At 35.1% G+C, this 25,359-nt stretch overlaps 2 protein-coding genes across 2 annotated transcripts; both read left to right on the top strand.

Moving 5' to 3' along the window:
• The first annotated feature begins 6,327 nt into the window (after positions 1–6,327).
• LOC306868259 (histidine ammonia-lyase-like) lies at positions 6,328–14,605 on the top strand. The gene is made up of 20 exons (XM_079414352.1): positions 6,328–6,614; positions 6,782–6,842; positions 7,352–7,379; positions 7,462–7,536; positions 7,643–7,715; positions 8,160–8,226; positions 8,319–8,356; positions 8,824–8,949; positions 9,160–9,299; positions 9,426–9,473; positions 9,882–10,029; positions 10,325–10,420; positions 10,508–10,566; positions 11,185–11,265; positions 11,493–11,558; positions 11,640–11,805; positions 11,929–12,063; positions 12,945–13,053; positions 13,187–13,256; positions 13,892–14,605. Exons 1-20 carry the CDS (start codon positions 6,365–6,367, stop codon positions 14,021–14,023), a joined length of 1,968 nt encoding a protein of 655 aa, XP_079270478.1. The 5' UTR covers positions 6,328–6,364; the 3' UTR covers positions 14,024–14,605.
• An 858-nt stretch (positions 14,606–15,463) lies between these two features.
• Positions 15,464–25,346, top strand: LOC306868163 (NADPH oxidase 5-like; the record flags this gene model as incomplete). The annotated part of the gene is made up of 16 exons (XM_079414214.1): positions 15,464–15,583; positions 15,672–15,822; positions 16,330–16,540; positions 18,156–18,393; positions 18,463–18,616; positions 19,157–19,332; positions 19,564–19,746; positions 19,852–19,984; positions 20,752–20,894; positions 21,914–22,084; positions 22,173–22,217; positions 22,312–22,436; positions 22,543–22,627; positions 24,441–24,540; positions 24,605–24,771; positions 24,843–25,346. The coding sequence occupies 16 exons, from the start codon at positions 15,464–15,466 to the stop codon at positions 24,972–24,974; spliced, it is 2,334 nt and encodes a 777-aa protein (XP_079270340.1). The 3' UTR covers positions 24,975–25,346.
• Between the last annotated feature and the right edge of the window lie 13 nt (positions 25,347–25,359).

The raw sequence follows: 25,359 nt of genomic DNA on the forward strand, positions 1-25,359 counted from the left end.
ACTGATTATGTTGGCTGATTAGCACAGAATTTTTTTTTATTTTTTTTTTTACAGTGAAATACTTTGAATAGAAGTGAATGAGGCCGATATTTGTAGGGTATAAATGCAGAAATGTGAAGCTTATTATTGTATAAAAGAAAGTATTCTAGGGTTTTTTGCTGTTGTTGTTTTAGGTATTACCTTGTCATTGCAAGTTGTAAAATTGGATACAACTTAACATATAACAGGTACATTGGCTCCATTTTTTTTTTTTTTTTACATTTTAAAATTTTTGTGATAATTAACATCATGCCACAAATGAATACTTATATTCCAAAAACATAACTTATATTCACCGCTAAATAAAATCTGTTGTTTGGATGCATTTTATAAGTACGTCATATATTTAATGTTCTCAAATTCTTATTTTGATTTCTGATACCAAAGTCTTCACTGTGCCCAACAACCTTTTTACACTTTATATGTCTCTTTTACATCCAACCTCAAAAAATAATATTCCCCCTCATGAAAATATGAACTTTTTGGCTAAATATTTTGAGATATGTTTCTGGCCTCAGGGGTCCAAAATATGTAGAGTGCTTTGCACCTGAGGGGTGTGATCCAACACAAGGGGCTCCTCTCATGCCTCATGCCCCAGGCTGGAGCAAACGTCTGCGGTTCTGTGTTTACTTGGGTTTTTTTTTTTTTAAGCCGGAGTCTGGCCAATGGCAGGATGCAGTGAATGATGAAATTGTAAAGGCCTCTTTCCAAGAGTCTGGGGGCCGGAGAAACTGAGATGTGAGAATATGTAAAGGAAAGACTTAGAAAGAGATACACAGTGTGTGTGTATGTGGTTGACTGGATGACAGAGAGAAGAGTTTTGAAGACGCTGCCAGATTGTGTCACACATGCCTGCTTAAAATATTCCTCACTGTCACCGTAAACATGCCAAAACTGCTGCCTTTTTCTGTCCCTCAGAGTCAAGGCTGTGTCACTTGATGATCTTTGAAGTTGTCGAAGCATTATAGAATCTTCGTTGTCAAGGTATCTTGGTCACTGAATTAATTAAAAATGCAAATAACATTTGTTTAGGACTAATTGTTGCCAACAACCACAGTTATTCACTGTCTGTCCTGGAGAGAGTGCCAACTGTCTAGATTTACCTGCTTCTTTGTTAGAAGCTGTTATATCAAAACAGCATAAATAACAATAATGCAATTTTATAAACAACTAATTAAAAAATTATGCGAGATGCATAATTTGGAACGTTTAATCAAATATGAGGATATTTCTGCAAGACAGGGTCATTTTAGTATCATTACTGTTATAGTTACATTAATATTTTGAATTAGTTCTTATTTTAAAATTTAGTGAGTTTTGGTAATTTTGCCAATTTTTTTGTCATTTGTAAAAAAAATTAACAATTTGGCTTCTCATGTACATCTTGTTTTAAGCATGTTTAAATATTTTTCATCTTAAAAAGAATGGAAAAATGCTGATTAAATGTTTTTGTATTGTACTTGCACCACAAGCTGATATGGCAAGCCGTGTTAACATTTAATCTATAAGCCGTACTAGTATCTATTTTCATGCTACTGGTACTTATTTTTTAGAATTTTATTTAATTTCTTTATTTTTTAAGTCGCTTTGGACAAAAGCGTCTGCTAAATGACTAAAAGTAAAGAGTGTAAAGATCATCAACTCTACCGTGCGACTCCACCGGGCAGGGACACCGGCAAGGGATAGAAGTATCGCTTTTTATTGTAGTTTTTTCATTTATTTGTTTATTATTGAAATGTTATATGCATGTGTCAATTTTATTTAATTTCTTTATTTTCTTAAATATGTAGGTATAAGGTATTTATAGAGTTGTAAGTTTTAGTTTTAGTTACTTTTTCTTATTTGTAAGTCGCTTTGGACAAAAGCGTCTGCTAAATGACTAAAAGTAAGTAAAGGAAAGTAAAGTAAGATACTAGTATCTTTCCCATTAAGTGCTAGTACTTATTCATTAGCTACTAGTGCTTATTCTTTAGCTACTAGTGTCTTTTGTAAAGTTACTAGTACTTATTCATTACATACTAGTTCTTATTTTTTAGTTACTAGTAACTTTTTAGACCAGAGATATCCTGAACTTAAAAGACACTAGTACTTTTAAAATTAGCATTTCTGCCCAGTATGCTAATCATATGTTGAATATTAATGAACCAGCAACACATAGGAGAGAGATTAGACAAGAAACGGAAAGGAGATGAATGTACTTTTTTGTGGAAACCACATAGAAAAGAAACAATCATTTGTACACAAGCACATAGAAAACCTATTTTGTCAGTTTTGTAAACACTGTAATTACATAAACATAGTAGTCTAATGTGTTTGTTGGTCATCGAGTGACCTCTAATGGCAGGATGGAGATAAGACACCAATTTTATTATCTGTTATTTTCCTCTTTTTCCTCCAGTAAAAACAATAAATATCATATCAGGGCTGTACCTTAATGTTTTTGTATATAACACTGGTGCTACAGACACTGAATGTTTTTACATTAATGTTCTGTACAGGGCACACAAAATCCGAACCTTACGGTTTTCAGAAAAACATTTTCTTTATTTGGAAAAAGTCCAAACATTATTAATAAAAAAAACAAAAAAAAAAACAGGTTTTCTGTACGTGTAGGGCTGCACGATTTTGTCAGCCAATTTGTTTTTATATACCAATAAATAAAAACATTAAACAAAATAAGGAATATTACTTTTGTAATAACACTATTTCACTATAATATACAAAACTGAGTATTTAAGAATAAATATAATAATAAATATAGCTGCAAGAAAAGGGAAACACAATTACACTTCTCTACACTGAAGAAAAATGTTTACCTCAAAGTTCATAATTATTTGAGCTATTTTTACTCGTTATTTTGTGAGCAATAACGAATACTCGATTCATGTAATTTCTTTTCATTCATACTCTTCGCCGGAGAGCGCCCTCACGAAACTCCACTAGTGAGACTCACTTCCAGGAAATCCCTCACATGGACAAAAACATTCAGCTTTCGCTGCTTATGTAGCCTAGTAGCTAACATGCAGATAGATGTTTTAATGATGAAGCATAAAGAAAATAAACAATGATTGCAGCAATATATGGTTTTATCTATGTTCTTCAAGCCATCTCGGGTATTTTTATAAGAATAAAGTATGTTTAAAATGCAGTGCTAATCGACATAGCCTTTATCACTGTAATAATATAAAGTGGCATGGTTTCTGCCTCATTCTGTTTAATGAAACCATGTCAGATCACAAAAGGAACTTATTTCAAACGCTCGACTGATGTTATGATGTGAATTTGGAGTAAAAACATGTCAATATACTTTTGTTGAACAACAGGTTTGTAATCTTTTCTTTGTGTTTTTTTGGTAACCAATTAGCAAGGTAGGCTAACATACAAAGCCAGTTAGCCCTACTTAACAATCAAATTAAATCAGAATATTAATGTATGTATTGCCATGTGGACTCTGATTGGACGGTTGAGAGGTACTGGGGTGGTGATGGCGCAGTGGATAAGACACATGCCTTTGGTGTGAGAGACCCGGGTTCGAATCCACTGTGAGACACCAATGTGTCCCTGAGCAAGACACTTAACCCCTAGTTGCTCCAGAGGCGTGCGACCTCTGACATATATAGCAATTGTAAGTCGCTTTGGATAAAAGCGTCAGCTAAATGAATAAATGTAAAAGTAAATGTACTCATGTTTATGTAATGATTTGTTTGAATTAAGATATCTCCAAATACATTCTTACTAGTTCTTTATGAGGTTGAAGATATCTCCAAATGAACAGGTAGTGGTAGTTATTCTGTTTGTGATATCATCTTTTAATTTCTGACTAGTAAGTATTGCAATAGTGACTAGTATCTAGTATTTATTCATTAGGTACTAGTACTTATTTATTAGACACTAGTATCTTTTGTGATTACTACTAGTAACAATTCTTATCTTACTAGTCAGATCTGCTTTTTTACTCGTCTTATGTTATGACTAGTCCAAATGGCTACAGTAGAGTTCAATTAAAAAATGTACTAGTAAAATAAAAAATCTTACTAGTAACATTTCGAATAAGTACTAGTATCTAATAAATGTGTACTAGCATCTACTGAATAAGTACTAGTATCTATTTAATGGGTACTAGTATCTAATGGATAAGTACTAGTATCTAATAAATGTGTACTAGCATCTACTGAATAAGTACTAGTATCTATTTAATAGGTACTAGTATCTAATGGATAAGTACTAGTATCTAATGGATAAGTACTAGTATCTAATGGATAAGTACTAGTGTCTATTTAATAGGTACTAGTATCTAATGGATAAGTACTAGTATCTAATGGATAAGTACTAGTATCTAATGGATAAGTACTAGTATCTAATGGATAAGTACTAGTATCTAATAATAAGTACTAGTATCTAATGGATAAGTACTAGTATCTAATAATAAGTACTAGTATCTAATGGATAAGTAAAAGTATTTAAAAAATTAAGTACTAGTCACTAGTGGAATACTTACTAGTCAAAACTGAATAGTTGATATCTCAATGACGGATACCCATAGAAGTCAATGGAAAAAATGGAAAATTTGTTACTAGTAACAATATAATAGTTACTAATCACTATTGAAATAAGTACTAGTATCTAAAGAATAAGTACTAGTATTTAATGAATAAGTACTAGTATCTAATAAATGAGTACTAGTATCTAATAAATAAGTACTAGTATTTAATCAATAAGTACTAGTATCTAATGAATGAGTACTTGTGCCTAATAAATAAGCACTAGTATCTAATGAAAACGTACCAGTATCTACTGATTAAGTACTAGGATCTAATGAATAAGTACTAGTAACTTTACAAAAGACACTAGTACCTAAAGAATAAGCAGTAGTAGTTAATGACTAAGTACTAGTACTTAATGGAAAATATACTAGTATTTAAAAAATAAGTACCAGTAACATTAAATTAGATACTAATGTGGCTTATAGATTAAATGTTAAATTGGCTTGCCATAAGCTGAAACATTTTAATGCATCTCAATGGTCACGAAGGTCCATCTACAATTTGACTGTTATTAATTAATAATCTTTGCTGCTGAAAAGCTACATGAATTCAAAAATAGCAATGCTACTAAGAAATTTATATTGAAGTGACTTATAGGTTATGTTTGAGACGCGTTGATCTTCGGTTATACTTAAATTTGATCTACCAAACACTGCAAATTAATAACTTTGCTTAGACATCTTATTTGGATTTAATTTATGACAAAAAGTGTCTAAGGCTGATTTTCTTCCTACAGAAGAGTTGAGCTGCAGGACTATTGTGAATGTGTTATTTGAATGTGCTTTTGTGGGAAGTCGTGGCCTAATGGTTAGAGAGTCAGACTCGTAATCCAAAGGTGGGGGGAGTGAATGTCCAGCGCTCTCTCCACCCTCAATACCACGACTGAGGTGCCCTTGAGCAAGGCACCGAAACCCCAACTGCTCCCCGGGCGCCGCAGCATAAATGGCTGCCCACTGCTCCGGGTGTGTGTTCACGGTGTGTGTGTGTTCACTGCTGTGTGTGTGCACGTTGGATGGGTTAAATGCAGAGCACGAATTCCGAGTATGGGTCACCATACTTGGCAGTATGTCACTTCACTTCACTTATGTCATCAGCACTGCTGTCAGTGTCTTTGCAGAGCTCCCTACTTATAAAACTGTTGTAGATGTGCGTGGAAGCATTTTCGGCCTCTTGTGCAATCATGTCAACTTTTGGAATAGTTTGTCTTACTCAGCTTCAGGCATCCTTATAAATTAAAATTCTAAATATAAATTTGAAAAATGTAGTATATAGAAAGTTGATGCCATTATCTTAATTGAATATAAATAATTTCCAAATTATATTTTGTCAAAATAACAATAACAGTGACAGTAAATAACTATATGTTGAGTATATATTTGGGGCCAGAAGTCATATTTATTTATTTTTAAATTCCTTAAACTCACTTTTTTTTGCCGATAATACAGAAAATATTAAATTTGGTGGGAGAAAACTTTTTGTGGCAATGTATGTGTATTCTGCTGCTGCTGATGCCAAAATGTTACATCCTGCAAACTTAAACTGAATCACTCAGTCTGACAGTTTGTTGACTGAAAGATTTTAATCTTTTTGACAAGCGTATTATAACACAGAACCTTTGGTGCAGAGATAACGTATTCAAACTGCACCATGTACTCTGTTCTGTGGTAAAGGAGGGGTCCACAGAACAGCCTTTGATTGGTTCATTGCGCCTTGTGAGAAGTGATTTGCATTGCTGATCGCTCTCCTCAGGTATCAGCCCGTGTTTGTTCAATCCAACGTGAATGATGCCTCGTTTCACGGTCCACGTTCGGGACGAGTGGCTAACTGTTCCATGCAAAGATGCCACATATACCATTAAATGGTTGGGATTTGAAGCTCTCAAGCGCTACATCAAGAACAAACCTGACAATGGAGGGATCCAGCACATCAAAGATGTGCATTTTGTGGTCAGAAGATGTCAGGGATTGGGCTTGCTGGACAATGACGATACCATAGAAGATGTGCTTGAGGATAATGACTTTGTTGAAATTGGTAATGTTACAAATATGGTTTACATATTCAGTGTTTGTCAAGAGATTGATCTATCATTCAGTTCTTGGCTGGCTTTGGACAGACTGTTCTTTGGAGACTGTTTACTACAAATACTAAATCCTGTTTTGCAAGATGAGTCAATAACGTTATTTTACTGTTATCTTCAGCTTTTGATGGGGACACCATGTCACAAGATTTCATTCCAAGTCAGCCTGTGACGTCACATCTGTATCTTTATATTGACAATCATCATGTTTTAATTGAATAAATAAATTAAAAAGAAATTTAAAGTTGTTGCAATTAAGCACGTACATCAGTTTTTGCTGAAAAAAATCCCACAATTAAGATAATTTAAAGGCATTATATTAAATATAGACCTGGAAAGTGATACTTAATGCTTAATTTCTGTGATATTTTAATTAATTTTAAATGCATTTTTCATATTTTTTGTGCAGTTTATAGCTTTTATTTATTTTAATTGCACTAAAAGGATGCATTGATTTGACCTTTATTTTTTTATTTTATGACTGATTTCTAACCTTTACTTATTATTACGTATATAACATTTCACGCAGTCTCACATTTGGAATCATTATTTTATTTTTTGACAAAATACAGACTTGCATGTAAATGATTGTTATATCTTTTGGAAAGTCTCTCAAAAGCGTTTAGCTATTCTGTCCATGTGTAAACTTTAACAACTCTGAAAATATCCTTAATGTGAATGTTAAAAACAGAACAAGAGCATACAGAGAACCAGAGCAAGTAAGTATGAAATATCACTACTAAACACAGCATTTTTACTCGCATCAGTAAAACAGTATTAATGACAGCTGTCTGTTTTTAGTACATTTCTCTAGATGGGAACAGCCTGACCTCAACTGATCTAGTGAATTTAGGGAAAGGCTTGTATAAGATTAAGGTAAGTAGAATTATGGTGGACTTCAACATAAGTTTTGTGAAGATTTTACACTTAGGAAATGCATTTACATTTTGGAAATGCATCACCACTGTGATCTGACCCTCAGCTGACACCAGAGGCTGAGCAAAAGGTTGTGCAATCAAGAGAGCTTCTGGACACCATTGTGAAAGAAAACAAAGGTGAGCATGACATCCACTTGCATAAAGGAAATATATGTGGTTTCTATTGTTAGTAATAAAAAAATAGTCCTTTTCCTAAAAATAAAGGTTCCAAATAAAGGTTTTCACAGCAATGTCATAGAAGAACCATATTGGATTGCTCAAAGGACCTTTCAGTGAATAGAACCATTTTTCTTAGTATAAAGAACAATTTAATAACCTAAAGATCCTTTTGTGCAATGGAAAGGTTCCAAAGATGTCAAAGCTTCTTCATGGAACAATAGATGTCAACAAAGAACCTTTATTTTAAAGATTACAGATGGTAAAATGCTGCAAACAAATGTAAAAATGTAGTGCAAGACAGCACATTTGCTGGAGCATGAATATTTAAATAATTTGCATAAATATTAAATTATGTAGGATTTCATAAATGGTACCATCAATATTTTCTTTTTCCTTTTCTAGTTGTGTATGGCATCACTACAGGGTTTGGTAAATTTGCCCGGACTGTCATCCCAGTCAGCAAGCTCAAGTATATATAGTTTTTGAATTTATCGAATATTTTTTACTCCTGAAATGTTTTGCATTTCAATTAACAGCATCTCACATACTTCTCTTTTTCAGGGAGCTTCAAGAAAATCTTCTGCGCTCACACTCCTCAGGTGTGACATATTTTAGTCAAATGAAATATACACTACAAGTCAAAAGGTTGGAAAAATTAGGATTTTTAAAATGTTTTTGAGAAGTCTCTTAAAAACAGTATTATTGTGAAATAACAGTATAAATGATTTCGGAACGATCATGTGACACCGAAGACTGGAATAATGACTACTGAAAATTCAGCTTTGCATCGCAGGAATAAAATACATTTTAAAACAAAACTGTTATTTTAAATTGTAATATTATTTCACAATATTACTGTTTTTACTGTATTTTTGATCACATAAATGTAGCCTTGGTGAGCAGTTCCTTCAGAAACATGAACAAAAATATTAATGAATCCAATCTTTGAACCGGTAGTGTATATGTGAACATATTTATTCATCAAAGAAAAATTCCTGCAATGAATTGACTGATATAATTTAACCAATATATATTTATTACTATATTTGATTATATGTCACTGTAGGTCTAGGAAACCCTTTAAGTCCTGAAAGAACTCGAATGCTGCTTGCACTGAGGATCAATGTTTTGGCCAAAGGGCATAGCGGGGTTTCACCGGAGACACTGCACAGAATGATACAAGCCTTCAATGGTACATTAATGCATCCCGCATTATTTTAACTGAAGAGGGTGTTGTTGGGGATTTTGGTTTCTTTGGCAAAGCAAATAACACATGGTGTGCCATTTCAAAGAACACTTTCATGTTAGTTGCTGCGTCTTTGAAATAACATTAGCAAAGGGTTTCTTTGAATTTCATCCTCAAAAGAGTTTTACCCAAGCTGATATTTTACTCTCTTCTCAGCCTCCTGTTTATCGTACGTCCCGGAGAAGGGTACGGTAGGCGCGAGCGGAGATCTTGCCCCTCTTTCTCACCTCGCCCTCGGTCTGATGGGAGAAGGCAAAATGTGGTCGCCCAAAAGTGGCTGGGCGGACGCCAAATACGTGAGCTCATTTTCAATGGATGATTTGGTTGCACATCTTTGTCCTAAGGATAATGAAAGCAACGCATAAACACATTTCTCCTCATTTAGCCTTTAAAGTCATGTTTGACCTTTGTGTTCCCTGCAGGTTTTGGAAGCACATGGTCTGAAGCCCATATCTCTGAAGCCAAAGGAGGTACGGTTAATCCCCCCATTGTGCAGTCAACATGTTTATCTCTGTTGACTTAGAAAAACATTTTGTGTCAGAAATGTGTGTCCTTGACCTGCCTGGTCTATTTTAACAGCGAAGCCCCTCTTAGAACCCACTGTAACCTTTAAAACAAGTAATTTTTGTGTAGCAAAGTTACAAACTAGACAATCTAGAGAAGAAAGATTTTATAAACTATATATGTGCGCTAAAACATGGGTGCTCAGCAGTTCTTCAGACTGTTCTGGATTTTAGTGGTGATCTCTTTTATATAGAGAGTATTTGAATAGATTAATAAATAAATAGATTGATTGACAGACAGACAGATCAGTGGTTCAGTAGTATAGTTCTGTGATTAAAGATAAAAGTGTTGGTTATGTTTATCTCTGTCCACAGGGGCTGGCTCTGATCAATGGGACTCAGATGATCACTTCATTGGGAGCAGAGGCCGTGGAGAGAGCAGAGGCCATCGCCCGGCAGGCTGACATCATTGCTGCCCTGACCCTGGAAGTCCTCAAAGGGACCACCAAAGCCTTTGATAGTGGTGAGCTTGTGTAAACATGTGATTTGATTGGGCTGGATCTGAGCAGATGTATTTAGACACTGTTCTCAGTTCTGCAGACAGAAACTATAAACACTGCAGTAAACTTTCAGACTTGCCAGACAAAACATGGCTTGGGAGACAAAACAGATTTGTGTAACACTGCTTCACAAAGTCACAGTCCCTGTCACAAATGCAAAACTGCACCAGTTCTCTGAGCACATGCTTTGGTTATACAATGGTGGAGTAATGGGAAGTACACAATTTTGCTGAAAAAAATATATACAATTTCTTTCAGATATTCATGAACTGCGACCTCATCCGGGACAGAAGGAAGTGGCCCTGCGCTTCCGATCCCTGTTAGACTCTGATCACCACCCGTCTGAAATTGCAGGTGAATCCCGCAGTGTTCGTGTGCTCCAATAAAGCTAATTTTTAACAGTTTGGTGGTAACCGCTCTTGCATTTTTCAATAATTGCAGAGAGCCATCGGTTTTGCGACAGGGTTCAAGATGCTTACACCATGCGCTGTTGTCCACAGGTAACATAAGGGCCCATTCTGGGTCGTCCAAAATAAATTGTATGTTTTGTTGATGCCAAGGTTATTATCATATTTAACTAAAACTATAAAACCATTTTTGTTCATTGAAATAAAACTTGAATAAAACAAAATAGCGATATTAGATGAACTATAGGTAACTAGATGGAAATTAGAAATGTTGCGTTGGCAACTAAGTGAAATAGCATTACATTGAAGCTCTAAAATTACAAACTGGACATAAATAAAAACTAAAACTGAGGTAAAAATAATTGAACCCTAAATAGTAATATTTAAAAAAGCTGATAAAATTACTAAAAATTAAATTGGAAATATAAAATAAAAATTTAAATAACTGTTTGACGAATATGAAAACTATTAATAGTCTAATTTAGTTTGCTTTAAATTTGTGAATTAATTGGAAATTAATAAAAACTAAAACTACAATAATAATCAACCTAGTAATATTTTTAAATATAACTAAAACTAATAAAAATTATAAAAGCAAATAACAAAATTGCTATAAATTGAAAATGAAAACAGAAAATCTACAAATACTGTAAAAGCTGGTTGACACCCATGTGAACTATATTTTAATGGATTTTGCCTTAAATTTTGCAGGTCCATGGAATCGTCAATGACACAATTGAGTTTGTCAAGAAAATCATTAATACAGAAATCAATAGTGCCACAGATAATCCTGTATCCTTTTTATCTGAATTTACAATATCGTAACATTGAACTTGTGTTGCAGTACCAATGGTGTCTGTTGGTCATGTGACGTCAAATTGCCTCAAAAATGAATGACTTTTTAATTATTCCTCCTGATAATCGGTTTGGTGTCAAGGTTTGGCTGATTAGCTGGTCAATGCCATAACTACACCAGCCTCTTCTTTAGTTCAGTACTTTTGGCCTTGACTAGAAGTTAGATGGTGTTTGCAGAAAGAGGTGAGACCATATCCGGCGGAAACTTCCATGGAGAATATCCAGCAAAGGTATTTCATCTCAACACAATAGGGTTTATTTAGCAAAAAGTTTGGGTGATGTCTCTGCTGATTCGTTCCTTCCATTCTTAGGCTCTTGATTATTTGGCTATCGGCGTGCACGAGTTGGCCTCCATCAGTGAGAGACGCATTGAGCGTCTCTGCAATCCCTCTCTCAGCGAGTTGCCTGCGTTCCTGGTCAATGAAGGAGGCCTGAACTCAGGATTCATGATTGCACACTGCACTGCTGCTGCTCTTGGTTAGCATCACAAAGTTCAGAAGAGAATAGCTTTCTTTAACCAAATACTAGAAAGTGTAATTTTGACTATTGTACTGAAGTCATGTTGACCATTAACTAAAACAGATGCATTTCTGTCTGCAGTTTCAGAGAACAAAGTGCTTTGCCACCCCTCCTCTATTGACTCACTGTCCACTAGTGCGGCCACAGAGGACCACGTGTCTATGGGAGGCTGGGCCGCACGAAAAGCCCTCAGAGTGGTCGAGCACGTCGAGCAAGGTCCAAAACCTTATATTAACCTCTCATATACCTACTGACACCATCCACCGTTCAATTTAGCTAAAATTGCTACTGTAATGGTGCCCCCTAATGGAGCACCAAGGCACAAGAGCACAAATTGTAATAGTACTTAATATTTTCCAACAGAATTTCAAGTCGTAACTAGTTTGTTATAGCGACTTGATGTCAAACTGCATAATTTCATTCATATGTTTTCATGCTTTCTACTTATGCCCACTGTATGGTTGGGTTTAGGAGTGGATCTGCTTGCTTGCTTATTTATTTTATTTTTTTTAATTGTACATATTGTACGATTCTTTCCTTCTAAAAATCATGTATTTTGGTAAATGTGATTTTTAGAAAAAAATGTTTGGAACGGTACTTAATATTTTCCAACAGTCTCATGGCAAATTCGTAACTAATTAACGTTTTAGTGAAATGGTGGCTAATTCGTACAAATTTTTATGATCTCATTCATGTTTTTGGGATGTTCTGTTTATGTCCAAGTGTCGTTTAATGTTTTTCTTATATTTTTGAAAATTTCACATTTCCGTACGAAACATGCAATTTTTTTTTTAAATCACATTGTATGAAAAAGTATGATTTTTAGAAAAATATTCACATTGTACGAAAACAATTCTTTTTTTTAAGCATGAAGGTCTTCTAAACATAAGCCTCACTGGGGTGTAAGCAGATCATATGAAAATGTACAAATGTATAGGTACGTTTTGTTCAAGAAGATGGGGTTGAGACTTTCTGTTATTTATTTTGTGATTTTTGTACTTTTTGATTTACTAACCACTAATCTGCAAATACAGATCGGAATATATAATTTTGTCAAATAGCAAACCAGAATATGTCTGTTTTATATCTCCTTACAGTGCTAGCTATCGAGTTGTTAGCTGCCTGTCAGGGTATTGAGTTTCTACGCCCCCTACGTACAACGACCCCATTGGAGAAAGTGTATGATCTTGTGCGAGCCACAGTAAAGTAGGTCAAATGATGATACACTAACCCTAAAACCTCCAGTACTATGAACTTTCAGATTAATAATTGGAAAAGCTTCTTTCATTGTCTTCTCCTACTTATTTTTGTCTTTTTTCTCTCTCTCTCTTTTCCCCAGGCCCTGGATTAAAGATAGATTCATGGCTCCAGACATTGAAGCTGTACATCGGCTTCTTGTAGACCAAAAGGTAAGCTTTACTGTTTCTTAGTATTTGCAACACTATTATTATGAAAACATGGTGGATCATAAAGCAGGTGGTAGATCTTTCTATCCATCTAATTTTTAAATTAACATTGTTTTCTAAGTCATTTTGTAATATAAATGTTTTAAAACATGATTTACTTATTTACATTATAGTGTGCGTTATAGTTTCTGCAAGTTTAGCTTATGCGTAAATCATGTGCTCCTTCAATTGTTACATACTATAATTGGATACACTACTGTTTAAATGTTCAATGTCACATGATCCCTCAGAAATCATTCTAATATGCTGATTTGGTGCTCAAGAAACAATATTTATCAATTTTGAAAACAGTTGCTACTTAATATTTTTTTTCAGGATTCTTTGATTTATAATGGACAACAAAAAAAAAAAAAAATGAGTGCATCCTGATTAAAAGTATACATTTCATAAAATAAAAATCATACAGAACTTTTGAACACGTATATACATGTTATATATAAATATACACCTATTATCAATAACATGCATGCAAAAATGCACCTAGTTTTACTTTTCCATGTTTTTTTATTCAAGCCAATTGATAAGATAATTTACACAAACATTCTCACGCCATATTGTTTCTTGCCTGTTGCATTCAGGTGTGGAACATTGCTGGGCCATACATTGAGAAATACTGTATGGAATACATCCCAGAATCCCGCCCCTCTTCCCCAACAGCCTTTGCTCTGGACCCGCCCCCATCACCACGGAAACGGGTCAGGCTGGAGTGACAGAGGATGGCATCCTGCTGATACTGTCCTATAATCTCACATTCAATACATTAGGATGAATTTATATAGAGCATGTAAAATGTGTGCATATTTTAGCATAGTTCTTACTCTTTAATGTTTTTTTCCTTGAATGAAGTTCATTATACAATGTGAAATATTCCACTTCTGCTGTAAGACTCGAGCATATTTTGCCATTTGTTGGTCCTTATGCGGGTTCTCAGCTTCTGAGCGAAGTGTTATTGAATAAATGTCTTGTGATATCAGTTTTGTTTTTCTTTCCCACTCTTTGAGAAGCTAGCACACATTGCCTGCAGAATAGAGACTGATTTCATTGGAATATTGAAATGTGTTATTGCATCAGTCTGGTCTTAAAGGAAGTGTCTTTGAACTCATGACACATCTTTTACAGATGGAAGGATGTTATTTTTTGTTCCTTGACCCTCCACCATGTGAAATATGTTTGACTTTCCCTTTTTTGTCAATTCCCATATTTTACTCAACATATCAGTTTTAGTTTACCTGAGTGTTAAATCTATTAGTTCATATTTGGGATGAAATGCCAAATCAGAATAAAAATTTCATTTACACATATATTTCTTTGTTGTGTAGTGTTTTAAGATGACTTTTCTGTGAATAAAATGCAATTTTCCAGATTAGTAGATTTATAATAATGGTAGACAGAATGAAACATATTATTAGTGTTTAGCAGTGATTTAGTGATGAGCAGTGCATGTATGGGTCGTACTTAGGACTGCTCAGCAGGCGCAGGGATGTCAGGGGCAGCTGCTGCTGTGTGTACGAGATATTGAATGTCTTTAACAATACTGTCCAGCCTCCCTCTGTATGTCTTGCTCTCTCTTTCCCTCTGAAAGGTGATTAACTGGACTAGCTGAAACAGCAACAACTTGAGACTGCAATAAAAGTCTCTGTATCTTTTTTATTCTTTGTGAGAATATTTTCATGAAAAGTCGAAAGAAAATACTTGCAAAAGACAAAGACTGAGAAGATTTACATCTAAAGGTAATGCTTTCTCTTGGGTCACTGTGTAAACTTTGTAGTTACACCCATGCATATGCATTTCATCTATCTGCCTGTCTGTGAGTGTTTGTTTCTATGTTAGGCTATATATGGTATATACATAAATATATGCACAGGTAAATATGTTTAATATCGCTTTCAACTATTTACTAACCGGTTTAAAATGTGGCCACATGAGAACAATTATTAGTTCACTGGTAACACATTAATTTTTATCAGACTTTGTTCAACCACTCTCCTGATACTTCTGTACATTACAACTGTCTGAAAAAGTGTATGTTTCCTGTAAACAGTTGTTTACATGTATGCAGTTATGGACTAAATATGATTCTGAGAGGAGATTGAGACTACATTTGTCTTCGATGATGCTAATACAGTGTGTGTGGACTGTGAAGCAGAGACATGAGTCTAGAAGAAGACTCACGCTGGCTAGAATGGGTCACCAAGCAGTTTGAAAGCATTGCAGGAGATGATAAAGAAATCGACTTGGATGAGTTTAAAACGGCTCTGAAAGTTAAAGAGGTGAGCTTTCTGATCATGGAAACCTGTATAATATTAAGTTATTATCTTGTTCTGAAAAAATCTCAGATTTTTTCTCCTGTTGTTGTAGTCGTTTTTTGCGGAGAGGTTTTTCGCCTTGTTTGACTCCGATGGCAGCAGCTCCATCAGTCTGGATGAACTTCTCGAGGCTTTAGATCTTCTGATCCATGGCAATGAGACAGACAAACTACGCTTCCTCTTCCAGGTCTACGATGTGGATGGTAAGTTGTAAAATACCATCAGCTTTTCCTCTTTCATTCTAAAATTTAGTGGTAATTGTCATAATTTTAGCACAAGACAAAAAAATAAAATCACAGAATCTTACAATACTGACAATGGAGCTTATTTTATTATTCTGAAATGCTTTAGGAAATTTGTTTCCAAGTTAAATGCACAAAGTGATTTACACAAGTAGAATATGTTCCTGGTCCAATTATTTCATTTCTTATTTTGGCGATATTCTATGTAAACACAATCATGATAATAAGAGATGTATTAATACAGTATATAGGCCTATCCCTTGCTGTTCCTTACACAACATTCCTATTAAATTACAAAGATCATAACAGTCCCTAAGAGTAATATCAAAGAATTGGCTGACTGTAATGTTGTGCCAACAACAACAAACAGTTTAGATCCAGGAACATACTTGCGTTGCACCCTACACAGTTTCTTAAACAATCAAAGTTAAACCATTAATTTATTTATTGTGTTGACCTGTCATGTAGGCAGTGGTTCCATAGACCCAGATGAGTTACGTACGGTTCTGAAATCCTGTCTGCGTGAGAGTGCGATCTCGCTCCCTGAGGAAAAGCTGGATGACCTGACGCTGGCGCTGTTCGAATCTGCTGATAAAGATAACAGTGGCTCCATCACGTTTGAAGAGCTGAAGGCAGAGCTGGAGAACTTTCCTGAAGTTATGGAGAACCTCACCATCAGGTGGGACACGATTATACTACAAAAGAGATGATATTCAGATCAACAGCACAATTGCCAGAATGATTTTTGTATGCTACAGTTACTTGCCTGTTACTTTGATTATTTTTCCTTTGGCAACAAAAATAGTAGCCTATTAAATGAAGTGAACCGTTGTGTACGTCTGAGCAACACAATAGTGGTGGTCCATTAATGAATGAACTTGGGTTTTGAGATTTGAACAAAACAGTTGACAGAATGATTCAATGACTCACTCATAAAAACAATAATAACATTTAGATCCTGAATGAATTAAATAAACCAATGGCTCACTTGTAAAAACACATGTTTAGGGTTGTGGCTAAGGAATACAGCTTCGTCCAGAAGTTATGCATAATCTTGCGATAAAATAACAAGAAATTTTATTTGCTACCTATCACATTGTTTTATTAATGTCTACACCTACACCTACCCCAACCCTAAACCCTTACAATAGTCAAGTCAAGTCACTATTATTTGTATAGTACTTTTAACAATGCAAATTGTGTCATAGCAGCTTTACATCAGCTGGGTGGTTTTATATCAGCTTTACAGTATTTAGACAGGAATAGTGTGTGGAAATAGTGTCATTCGCCTCTAGGCTGCAGCAGAGTCAGATTGTGCAAAGGACTCATCTAGTTCCTATGGTCTTGTCCCGATGGCCGTCTAGGAGACAGGGTCTTCACTGATGGGTCTTTAATCTAGATTTGAACTGGCAGAGTGTGTCTGCTTCCTGAACAGTGTTAGGTAGATTTTAGATCCTGAATGAAATTCCTGTTATACTAAAAAAATATACTAAAAAAAGTATTACCCATGATTTTGCAGGGAAATCTCCTCTAATAAGAGAATCAAAACATGCGCCAAAATAACTTTTAGTGCCCATCCGCTCCCATGAAGCATTGCAAATAATGTAATATAGTGATTCTAACTACACTCTCAATTTATCTGTATCTATATGATTATTTTGCCTGAAAGTAGTCCCCAGCTATATCATAACTAGTTACCTAGCTGGGGACTACTTTCAGGTGCTGCGTCATATCATTGCGCCTGCTGCACCCATGGTTCCTTGATTATTACGCCGGAATGAGAGTATAGTTCCTAGCCATATGGGCCTAGAAAATCGCAACTTTTAATTTTCCGTCAGTCTTAGTACACGATGTAACTACAGAAGAGTCAAGTTTTAAACAGGAAAAATATCAAAACTCTTTGGTCATTTTTGAGCGAGATGCTAACGGTCTAATCAGATTCAATAATCTATGCTAAGCTACACTAAAAGTGCTACCGCCAGACCCTGAGATCGACTGAATGGATTCGAAAACGGTAAAACTCAACTGTTTAACTCCTGGGGAGTTGGAAAATGAGCTTATTTTCAAAAAAGTGGAGTGTTCCTTTAAAGGGATTGTAGTTCTTTCCCTCGTTACAGGTTTGAATCAAAGTTTGTAATGTTATGATACACATCATAGCTGGTTGGTTTGTTACTCTTTACCAAAGACCAGAACTAACCACTGTGTAATCAAAAATAAATGCTCCTAAATGTACCAAATTTATTATCAAAATTACCAAAAAAAAAAAAAAAACACTTTCTCTTGTTTTCAACCAGTGCTGCCAACTGGCTGAAACCTCCTGATCTGGAGCAGAAGAAATGCAAGACTCCTCGTTACCTGACGCGGGCGTACTGGTACAACAACAGCCGCAAGCTGTTCTTCCTCTGCCTGTACGCTCTCCTGAATGTGCTCCTCTTCATCATCGCAATGCTGAAGAATGCACATGAAGGCCCCTGGTTCATGGTGGCCAAGGGCTGCGGCCAGTGTCTCAACCTCAACTGCACTTTTGTTATGGTGAGTTGAGCTCACTAATTCATCTAATATTTAATATTTCCTGTAGTGACAGAAGGTTTTGTCTCACAGGTGCTGATGTTGAGGCGGTGTTTGACGTGGCTACGTGCCACCTGGTTGGTGAGAGTCTTCCCTTTGGACCAGAACATTCTACTGCATCAGATTGTGGGCTACGCCATCTTGATCTTCACCACTGTGCACACTGGCGCTCACGTCATGAACTTTGGTAACCTGTAATAAATTTGTTAAAAAATTATCAAATTCACTATCCCTTTAACTCCATAAACTGTGCTATCCCTTTAACTCCATAAAGCCTGACATATAAAATAATAGTCCCCAAAATCTATTTTTTATTTTATTTATTTTATTTATTGTATTTATTTATTTTTATTTTTTGGAAATTGAACAGTATATTGAATCTTTATACAATATCTAAAAAAAGAAAAAAAAGTTGCACATGAGTTGCAAATATGATGTTATCATATTTGACACATCAGGCTTTTATGTCTCATATAGGATGATATAGTGATGACTGAGAGATGAACAAATAAACGTTCCTCAAAAGCCATCAAAAATGGTTTATCGATAATCAAGTAAACCTTATGTGCTTCAGTCCAGTCTTCATCTTTAAATTTAATCTTCTAAAGCCTATAATATCATACACAATATACAATCTAATATTTTGTGTATAAAGTATACGACACAGTCACAAAAACAACATATTAATAAAGAATATTTCTTAATATTCCTTTCCCTCTCTTCTTAGTCCGTATGTCTCAGAATGATGGCATTTACCAACTGTGGGAGTATCTTTTCACCATCCGTCCTGGTATTGGCTGGGTCAAAGGCACCGCCTCCATTACGGGCATTGTTCTGCAGGTTCTCATCTGCTTGATGGTGGTGTGCTCCAGCACGTTCGTCAGACGCAGTGGTCATTTTGAGGTGATGGCTTGCTGATTGAATTCACGATAAGCAACAATCTGCACATGGCTTCTGTGAATATCTGTTGATTTGGAAAATATGAAGCTGTTTCAAGGCCATTAAAAACTATTTAGCAAAGAATTCTGTTTGCAAATTTCAGCACATTATTTCAGCCATGCATACCAACAAATAAAAAAAACATTCAAATATGCTTTGTCAAAGCATAATATAGAAAGGGTTTGTTTTGTGTAGGTGTTCTACTGGTCTCACCTTTCCTACATCTGGGTTTGGGCCCTGTTGATCGTCCACTGTGCAAACTTTTGGAAATGGTTTGTGGTGCCAGGAGTGGTGTTCCTCATTGAGAAACTTGTTGGAATAGCAGTGTCCCACATAGGTGGGCTGTACATAGTTGAAGTCAACTTATTGCCCTCAAAGGTACCTTCTGAGCCAATGTACATATTTTGGTTTATTTTGTTTACTGGAACATTTAGTTAGTCATCCATGCTGAAAGCCTCACCTCTACTGCTTTTTATTTCAAAGGTAACACATTTGGTGATCAAGAGGCCTCCGTTCTTTCACTTTAAACCTGGAGATTATGTGTATATAAACATTCCTGTTATCGCCAAGTACGAGTGGCATCCGTTTACCATCAGCAGCGCCCCTGAGCAGCAAGGTAAAACAACTGGAAAGCATATAGTTATATTATTATACAATATATTGTCGGCTAATGCTACAAATATACCCGTGCTACTTAAGACTGGGTTTGTGGTCCAGGGGCACATATGACAGTGATTTGTTTATATTTCAGGAGTATGTGCATTTAAACGCAATTAAAATGCACTGCAGAAAAATCTTATATTTTGTCAAAGTTTTTGTTTGTTTAACTGCAAAACAAAACCAATTTAAACACCTTTTAGGGAAAAGAACATCAATTTATGCAAAGCAAATATGTTTAACACAATAAGATTTTGTTTTCAACACATCTAAGATTTGTTTTTAGACAATCTGTATTGTTTTTTTATTTTAAAAAAATAATTTTCAAACAAAAAAAAACAAAAAATTTCAATTTTTACTTGTTCATTTTAATTGTTACTTGTTTTCAGATAATCTGTCTTAAGTTTATTTTTCTTAAATCATTTTTTTCTAACGAACCCCCCCCCCCCAAAAAAAAACAAACAAACAAATAAAACAAAAAAAATGCACACAAAGCAAATTTTCAAAACTATAATATTTGTTTTTAATACTTTTTTTAGGCAGTCTGTTAATTCAAGTTTATTTTTCTAACAAAACAGTACAATAAAGTAAATATTTAACACAATAAGAATTGTTTTCAGACAATCTGCCTTGATAAAACAAGACTTCTTTTATACAAAGAAATGTACATAAAGCAAGTGTTTAACAAAATATTTTCGTTAAACTTTTTCTTGTTCCCTCAAACAGATATGCTGTGGCTCCATGTTCGTTCTATGGGCCAGTGGACAAACCGCCTGTACGAGTATTTCAGACAGCCAGAGAGTCAAACCATTAGCAACAAGAGGCTCACCGCCAGCCTGAGGAACAGACGCCATGAAAGCAGAACGCAGGTCTTGGCTTTTCTCCATCATCCACTGGCTGAGTGCCGGAATCTAAACACATAGTGATAGAAGTTCATTACTGTGATGTTTTATTGATGAAATTCATTATAGTTAGGGTCATTTTGTAATCACGTCATTGACATTACCAAGACTTATTGATTTACTTTTTTATATCTACGGGCTTCTCGCCAGTATTTTTTTGGAACAGATATTGCCATTTATTTAATAGAAAAACAAGTTCAAATTGCAAAGTATAAGAACTTCAAAACAAGTTTAATACAATAGACAATTTCACTTCTTCTGCAGTATTATTGAGACACTATTATGGTTTTAATTAATATTTTGAATGTTTTATTTTTATATTTACCGTTTAATTTGAGCTTTTTTCATATTTTTTTTTTTTTATATCTATGCATTTTTATTAATTTTATTTCAGTTTAGATTGTTATTTTAGTACATCAAATTAAATTAAGTAAAAATTTGTGGAAAAAAAAAAAAAAAAAAAAAAAAAATGTTGCCTTGGCAGCTAGCTGAAATGTGACCCTGGACCACAAAAGCAGTCTTAAGTCGCTGGGGTACATTTGTAGCAATAGCCAAAAATACACTGTATGGTTCAAAATTATTGATTTTGCTTTTATGCCAAAAATCATTAGAATACTAAGTAAAGATCATGTTCCATGAAGATATTTTGCAAATTTCTTACCGTAAATATATCAAAACGTAATTTTTAATTAGTAATGTGCATTGCTAAGAACTTCATTTGGACAGCTTTAAAGGATATTTTTTGCACCTTCAGATTCCAGATTTTCAAATAGTTGTATCTTGGCCAAATATTGTCCTATCATAACAACCCATACATCAATGGAAAGCTTATTTATTCAAATTTCGAAACATTTACACTTAAGACTGACTTTGTGGTCCAGGGTCACAAATAAGCTTTTTTTAAGTTAATGTTTATTTTATTTCAAGTAATGAAATTCTTTTTTTGGTTTTAGCTTTAGTAAACCATGTAACTCTGCTCCATGCAGAATGAAATGTTCAAGTCTGCAAGCTGCAACAATACTGTGGCATCTAATAAGGATGATGCTGTTGAATTGACCCTGTACCGGACAAGTGGAACACACACAAACTCCCAGAAGCCCGTCAGTGACCCAGTAGCCCAGGCAGAACTGGGAGACGCCTCTCCGGCTACAAGGGAAGTGAGTTTTCTGTCTGAGCAAAGCTGAACGTAGGTTCTAATATACGTAAGATACATATTAGCCAGAATTATTTTCTGTTGTCTTCCAGCTTACAGCAAAATTGAGTGAAAATCACAGATATTGTAACATTAAGGTAAGTAATTTGATTACAAAAAATTTTATTTAATTTACTGAAAGTGATTGTCTTACAGGAATTGTATGCATTTTTTTATGCCTTTGTTTGTTAGTGCTATGTGGACGGGCCTTTTGGCACCCCGACTCGACAGATCTTTGCATCCGAGCATGCGGTGCTTATCGGCGCTGGAATCGGCATCACTCCCTTTGCATCCATTTTGCAGAGTATAATGTGCCGGTGAGACACGCAACCTCTCCATTCACAAAATTCAAGTTTTTACGTTTCCTTTGCATGAATTCCTTTGCAATTTTTTAAAAAATTTGTATGTAAAATTTATTTTCAGTTATCGCATGAGAAAGCAGAACTGCCCCAGCTGCAACTATTCCTGGTGTGAAACCATCAAAGACAATGAAATGAAACTTAGGAAGGTAAGAGTGGTGATCAGTCGAATAGAAACTAGAATAAATAGGAGGAAATATTTTATTTTAAGCAAATTGAAATTGAGTCAACTATTCCTTTAATCTAGTAAATTGTACAGTTCAACTCCGTTTTTAAAATCTTTTCTTATTGAATATCACAATTTACAAATGAAGTTGAAATTAGTTACATTTAAACATGTTGCCATGATTTATTGATCATATTTTTACAGTACAGTGCCACTAATATTGGCACCCTTGGTTAATATGAGCAAAGGTGGCTATGAAAATAAATCTGCTTGTTTATCCTTTTGATCTTTAAATTTAAAAAAAAATTACAAAATTCTAAACTTTCATTGAAGTAAAACAATGGAAAGTGGGAGAAATCACATGAAATAAATGCTTTTCTATAGTTCACGTTAGCCACAATTATTGGCACCCAATTATTGCAACGTCCTTTTCCCAAGATAACAGTTCTGAGTTTTCTCCTATAATGCCTGATGAGTTTGGAGAACACCTGACAAGAGATCAGAGAGCATTATTTCATACAGAATCTCTCCAGATCCACAACTCAATGTTAGTACTACTTCTCTTCAATTCACCCCACTGGTCCAGGTCAGGAAACGGAGACAGCCATGGCAGAAGCTTCATTTTGTGCTCAGTGACTAAATTTTTGTGTTGATTTTGATGTTTGTTTTGAATTATTGTCTTGATGGAAGGTCCAAGCATGGTCTATTATAAGATTTCTTACAGAGGCAGTCAGGTTTAGATTTTGTATCTGTTAGTATTTGATAGATTCTATGATGCCATGCATCTAAACAAGATGTCCAGGACCTCCAGGAGAAATATAGGCCCACAACATTAAAGATCCAGCAGTATATTTATGGGGCATGGGGTACTTTTTATCCCTGTTTGCACCAAACCCATCTGGTGGGTTTGCTGTCAGAAAGCTCTTTTTGATGTTTCATCTGACCATAGAAGCCAGTGCCGTTTAAAGTTCCAGTCGTGTCTGACAAGAGTGCTGGAGTTTGTTTTTGAATGAGCTAGACGTTTTTTTTCGTGAAACCCATTTGAACAACGTGGTGATGTAGGGGCTGTTTTGATATTTTTTTTAGGCTTTCTGACCCCAAGACTCAACTAATCTCTGCAATTCTCCAGCTGTGGAGACTCTTTGGCCACTCAAACTCTCCTCCTCACCGTGCATTAAGATGATATAGACATGCGTCCTCTTCCAGGCAGATTTGTAACATCTTTAGTTAATTGGAACTTCTGGTGGTGGAAATAGGGATTTTCAATACTTTAGCTATTTTCTTACAGCCACTTTCTATTTTGTGAAGCTCTTATATTCTTAACTATATTCTTTGGTTTTACTCCTTGTGATGGATGATTAAGGGTATGTGGCCTTTGTGTTCCTCATATTTATAATCCTGTGGAACAGGAAGTCATGGCTGGACAATTTCAGTCACCCTGGTGTGCTACAAAATGTAAATATGAATGAATATACTTCAGAGATATTTTACTCATAAGAATTTCTAGGGGTGCCAATAATTGTGGCCGACATGCATTGGAGAAAAACCATTTATTTCATGATGTGAGTTTCCCCCCACTTTCAATTGTTTTACTTCAATGAAAGTTTTGAATTTTGTGAATTTTTTTAATGAAGGATCAAAAAGATAAATGCAGATTTATTTTCAGAGCTGCCTGCTCATATTTACCAAGGGTGCTAATATTAGTGGTCGGCACTGAATATAGATAGCTTCAAAGCTAATGGACATTAACAACTTCAATCTCATGAGGTTTTTAATTATCTTCTAACTTCCTGCAGGTGGACTTCATTTGGATCAACCGAGATCAGAAATCCTTTGAGTGGTTTGTGAGTCTCTTGACCAAGCTGGAGATGGACCAAGCAGATGAAGAGCCAGAGGGTAAGAGGGAGATGGGTTTGGCACTGAAATGTTGGCTCAATCATACTTGTTTTTATGTTTTCAGGCCGTTTTTTGGAGATGCACATGTACATGACTTCAGCCCTCAGTAAGAATGATATGAAGGCCATAGGTCTGCAGATGGCTCTGGACCTGCTGGCCAAGAAAGAGAAGAAAGATTCCATCACTGGCCTTCGCACGCGTACACAGCCAGGCAGACCAGATTGGGCCAAGGTATGCAAGGCCATTATTCTATTCTATTCTCCCCAATATCTTTGATTCTCAGTGTTTAAATGCATTTTCAGGTTTTCCAGAAAGTGTCTGAAGAAAAGAAAGGAAAGGTTCATGTGTTTTATTGTGGTTCTTCTGCTCTGGCCAAAGTCATCAAGGCCCAGTGCGAGCATTTTGGCTTCAACTTCTACAAAGAAAATTTCTGAAGAATTTATAATGTTTCATTTGCTTGAAATGTAAATAATAACAATCATCTGACAATCTGATCTTGCCCATCTGTCTGATGTTGTACGTTTTGTAAATCTTATGTTGTATATTTTCATTTATTTGCAGTGTTTGTGCAAGTAACTTTTTAACACTTTTATTGAACTTGTATGTTTTTTTATTATTATTAATTAATTAATTATAGAAATGCCCTTTCTGGTTATATATGCATCATGTAAATGTAGTTTTTTTCTCCAGTAAGAGAATAGTCACTGCAGTTGGTGTAATGTAAAATTGTCATGTAAATAATAATATGAAGTAATTTACTCTAGAATATACAGATGGAAATATTAGTTACATGTAAATACAATAAAAAAAAGGTTACAC

The sequence above is a fragment of the Barbus barbus genome (assembly GCF_936440315.1).
Source record: "Barbus barbus genome assembly, chromosome: 50".
Lineage (NCBI taxonomy): Eukaryota > Metazoa > Chordata > Actinopteri > Cypriniformes > Cyprinidae > Barbus > Barbus barbus.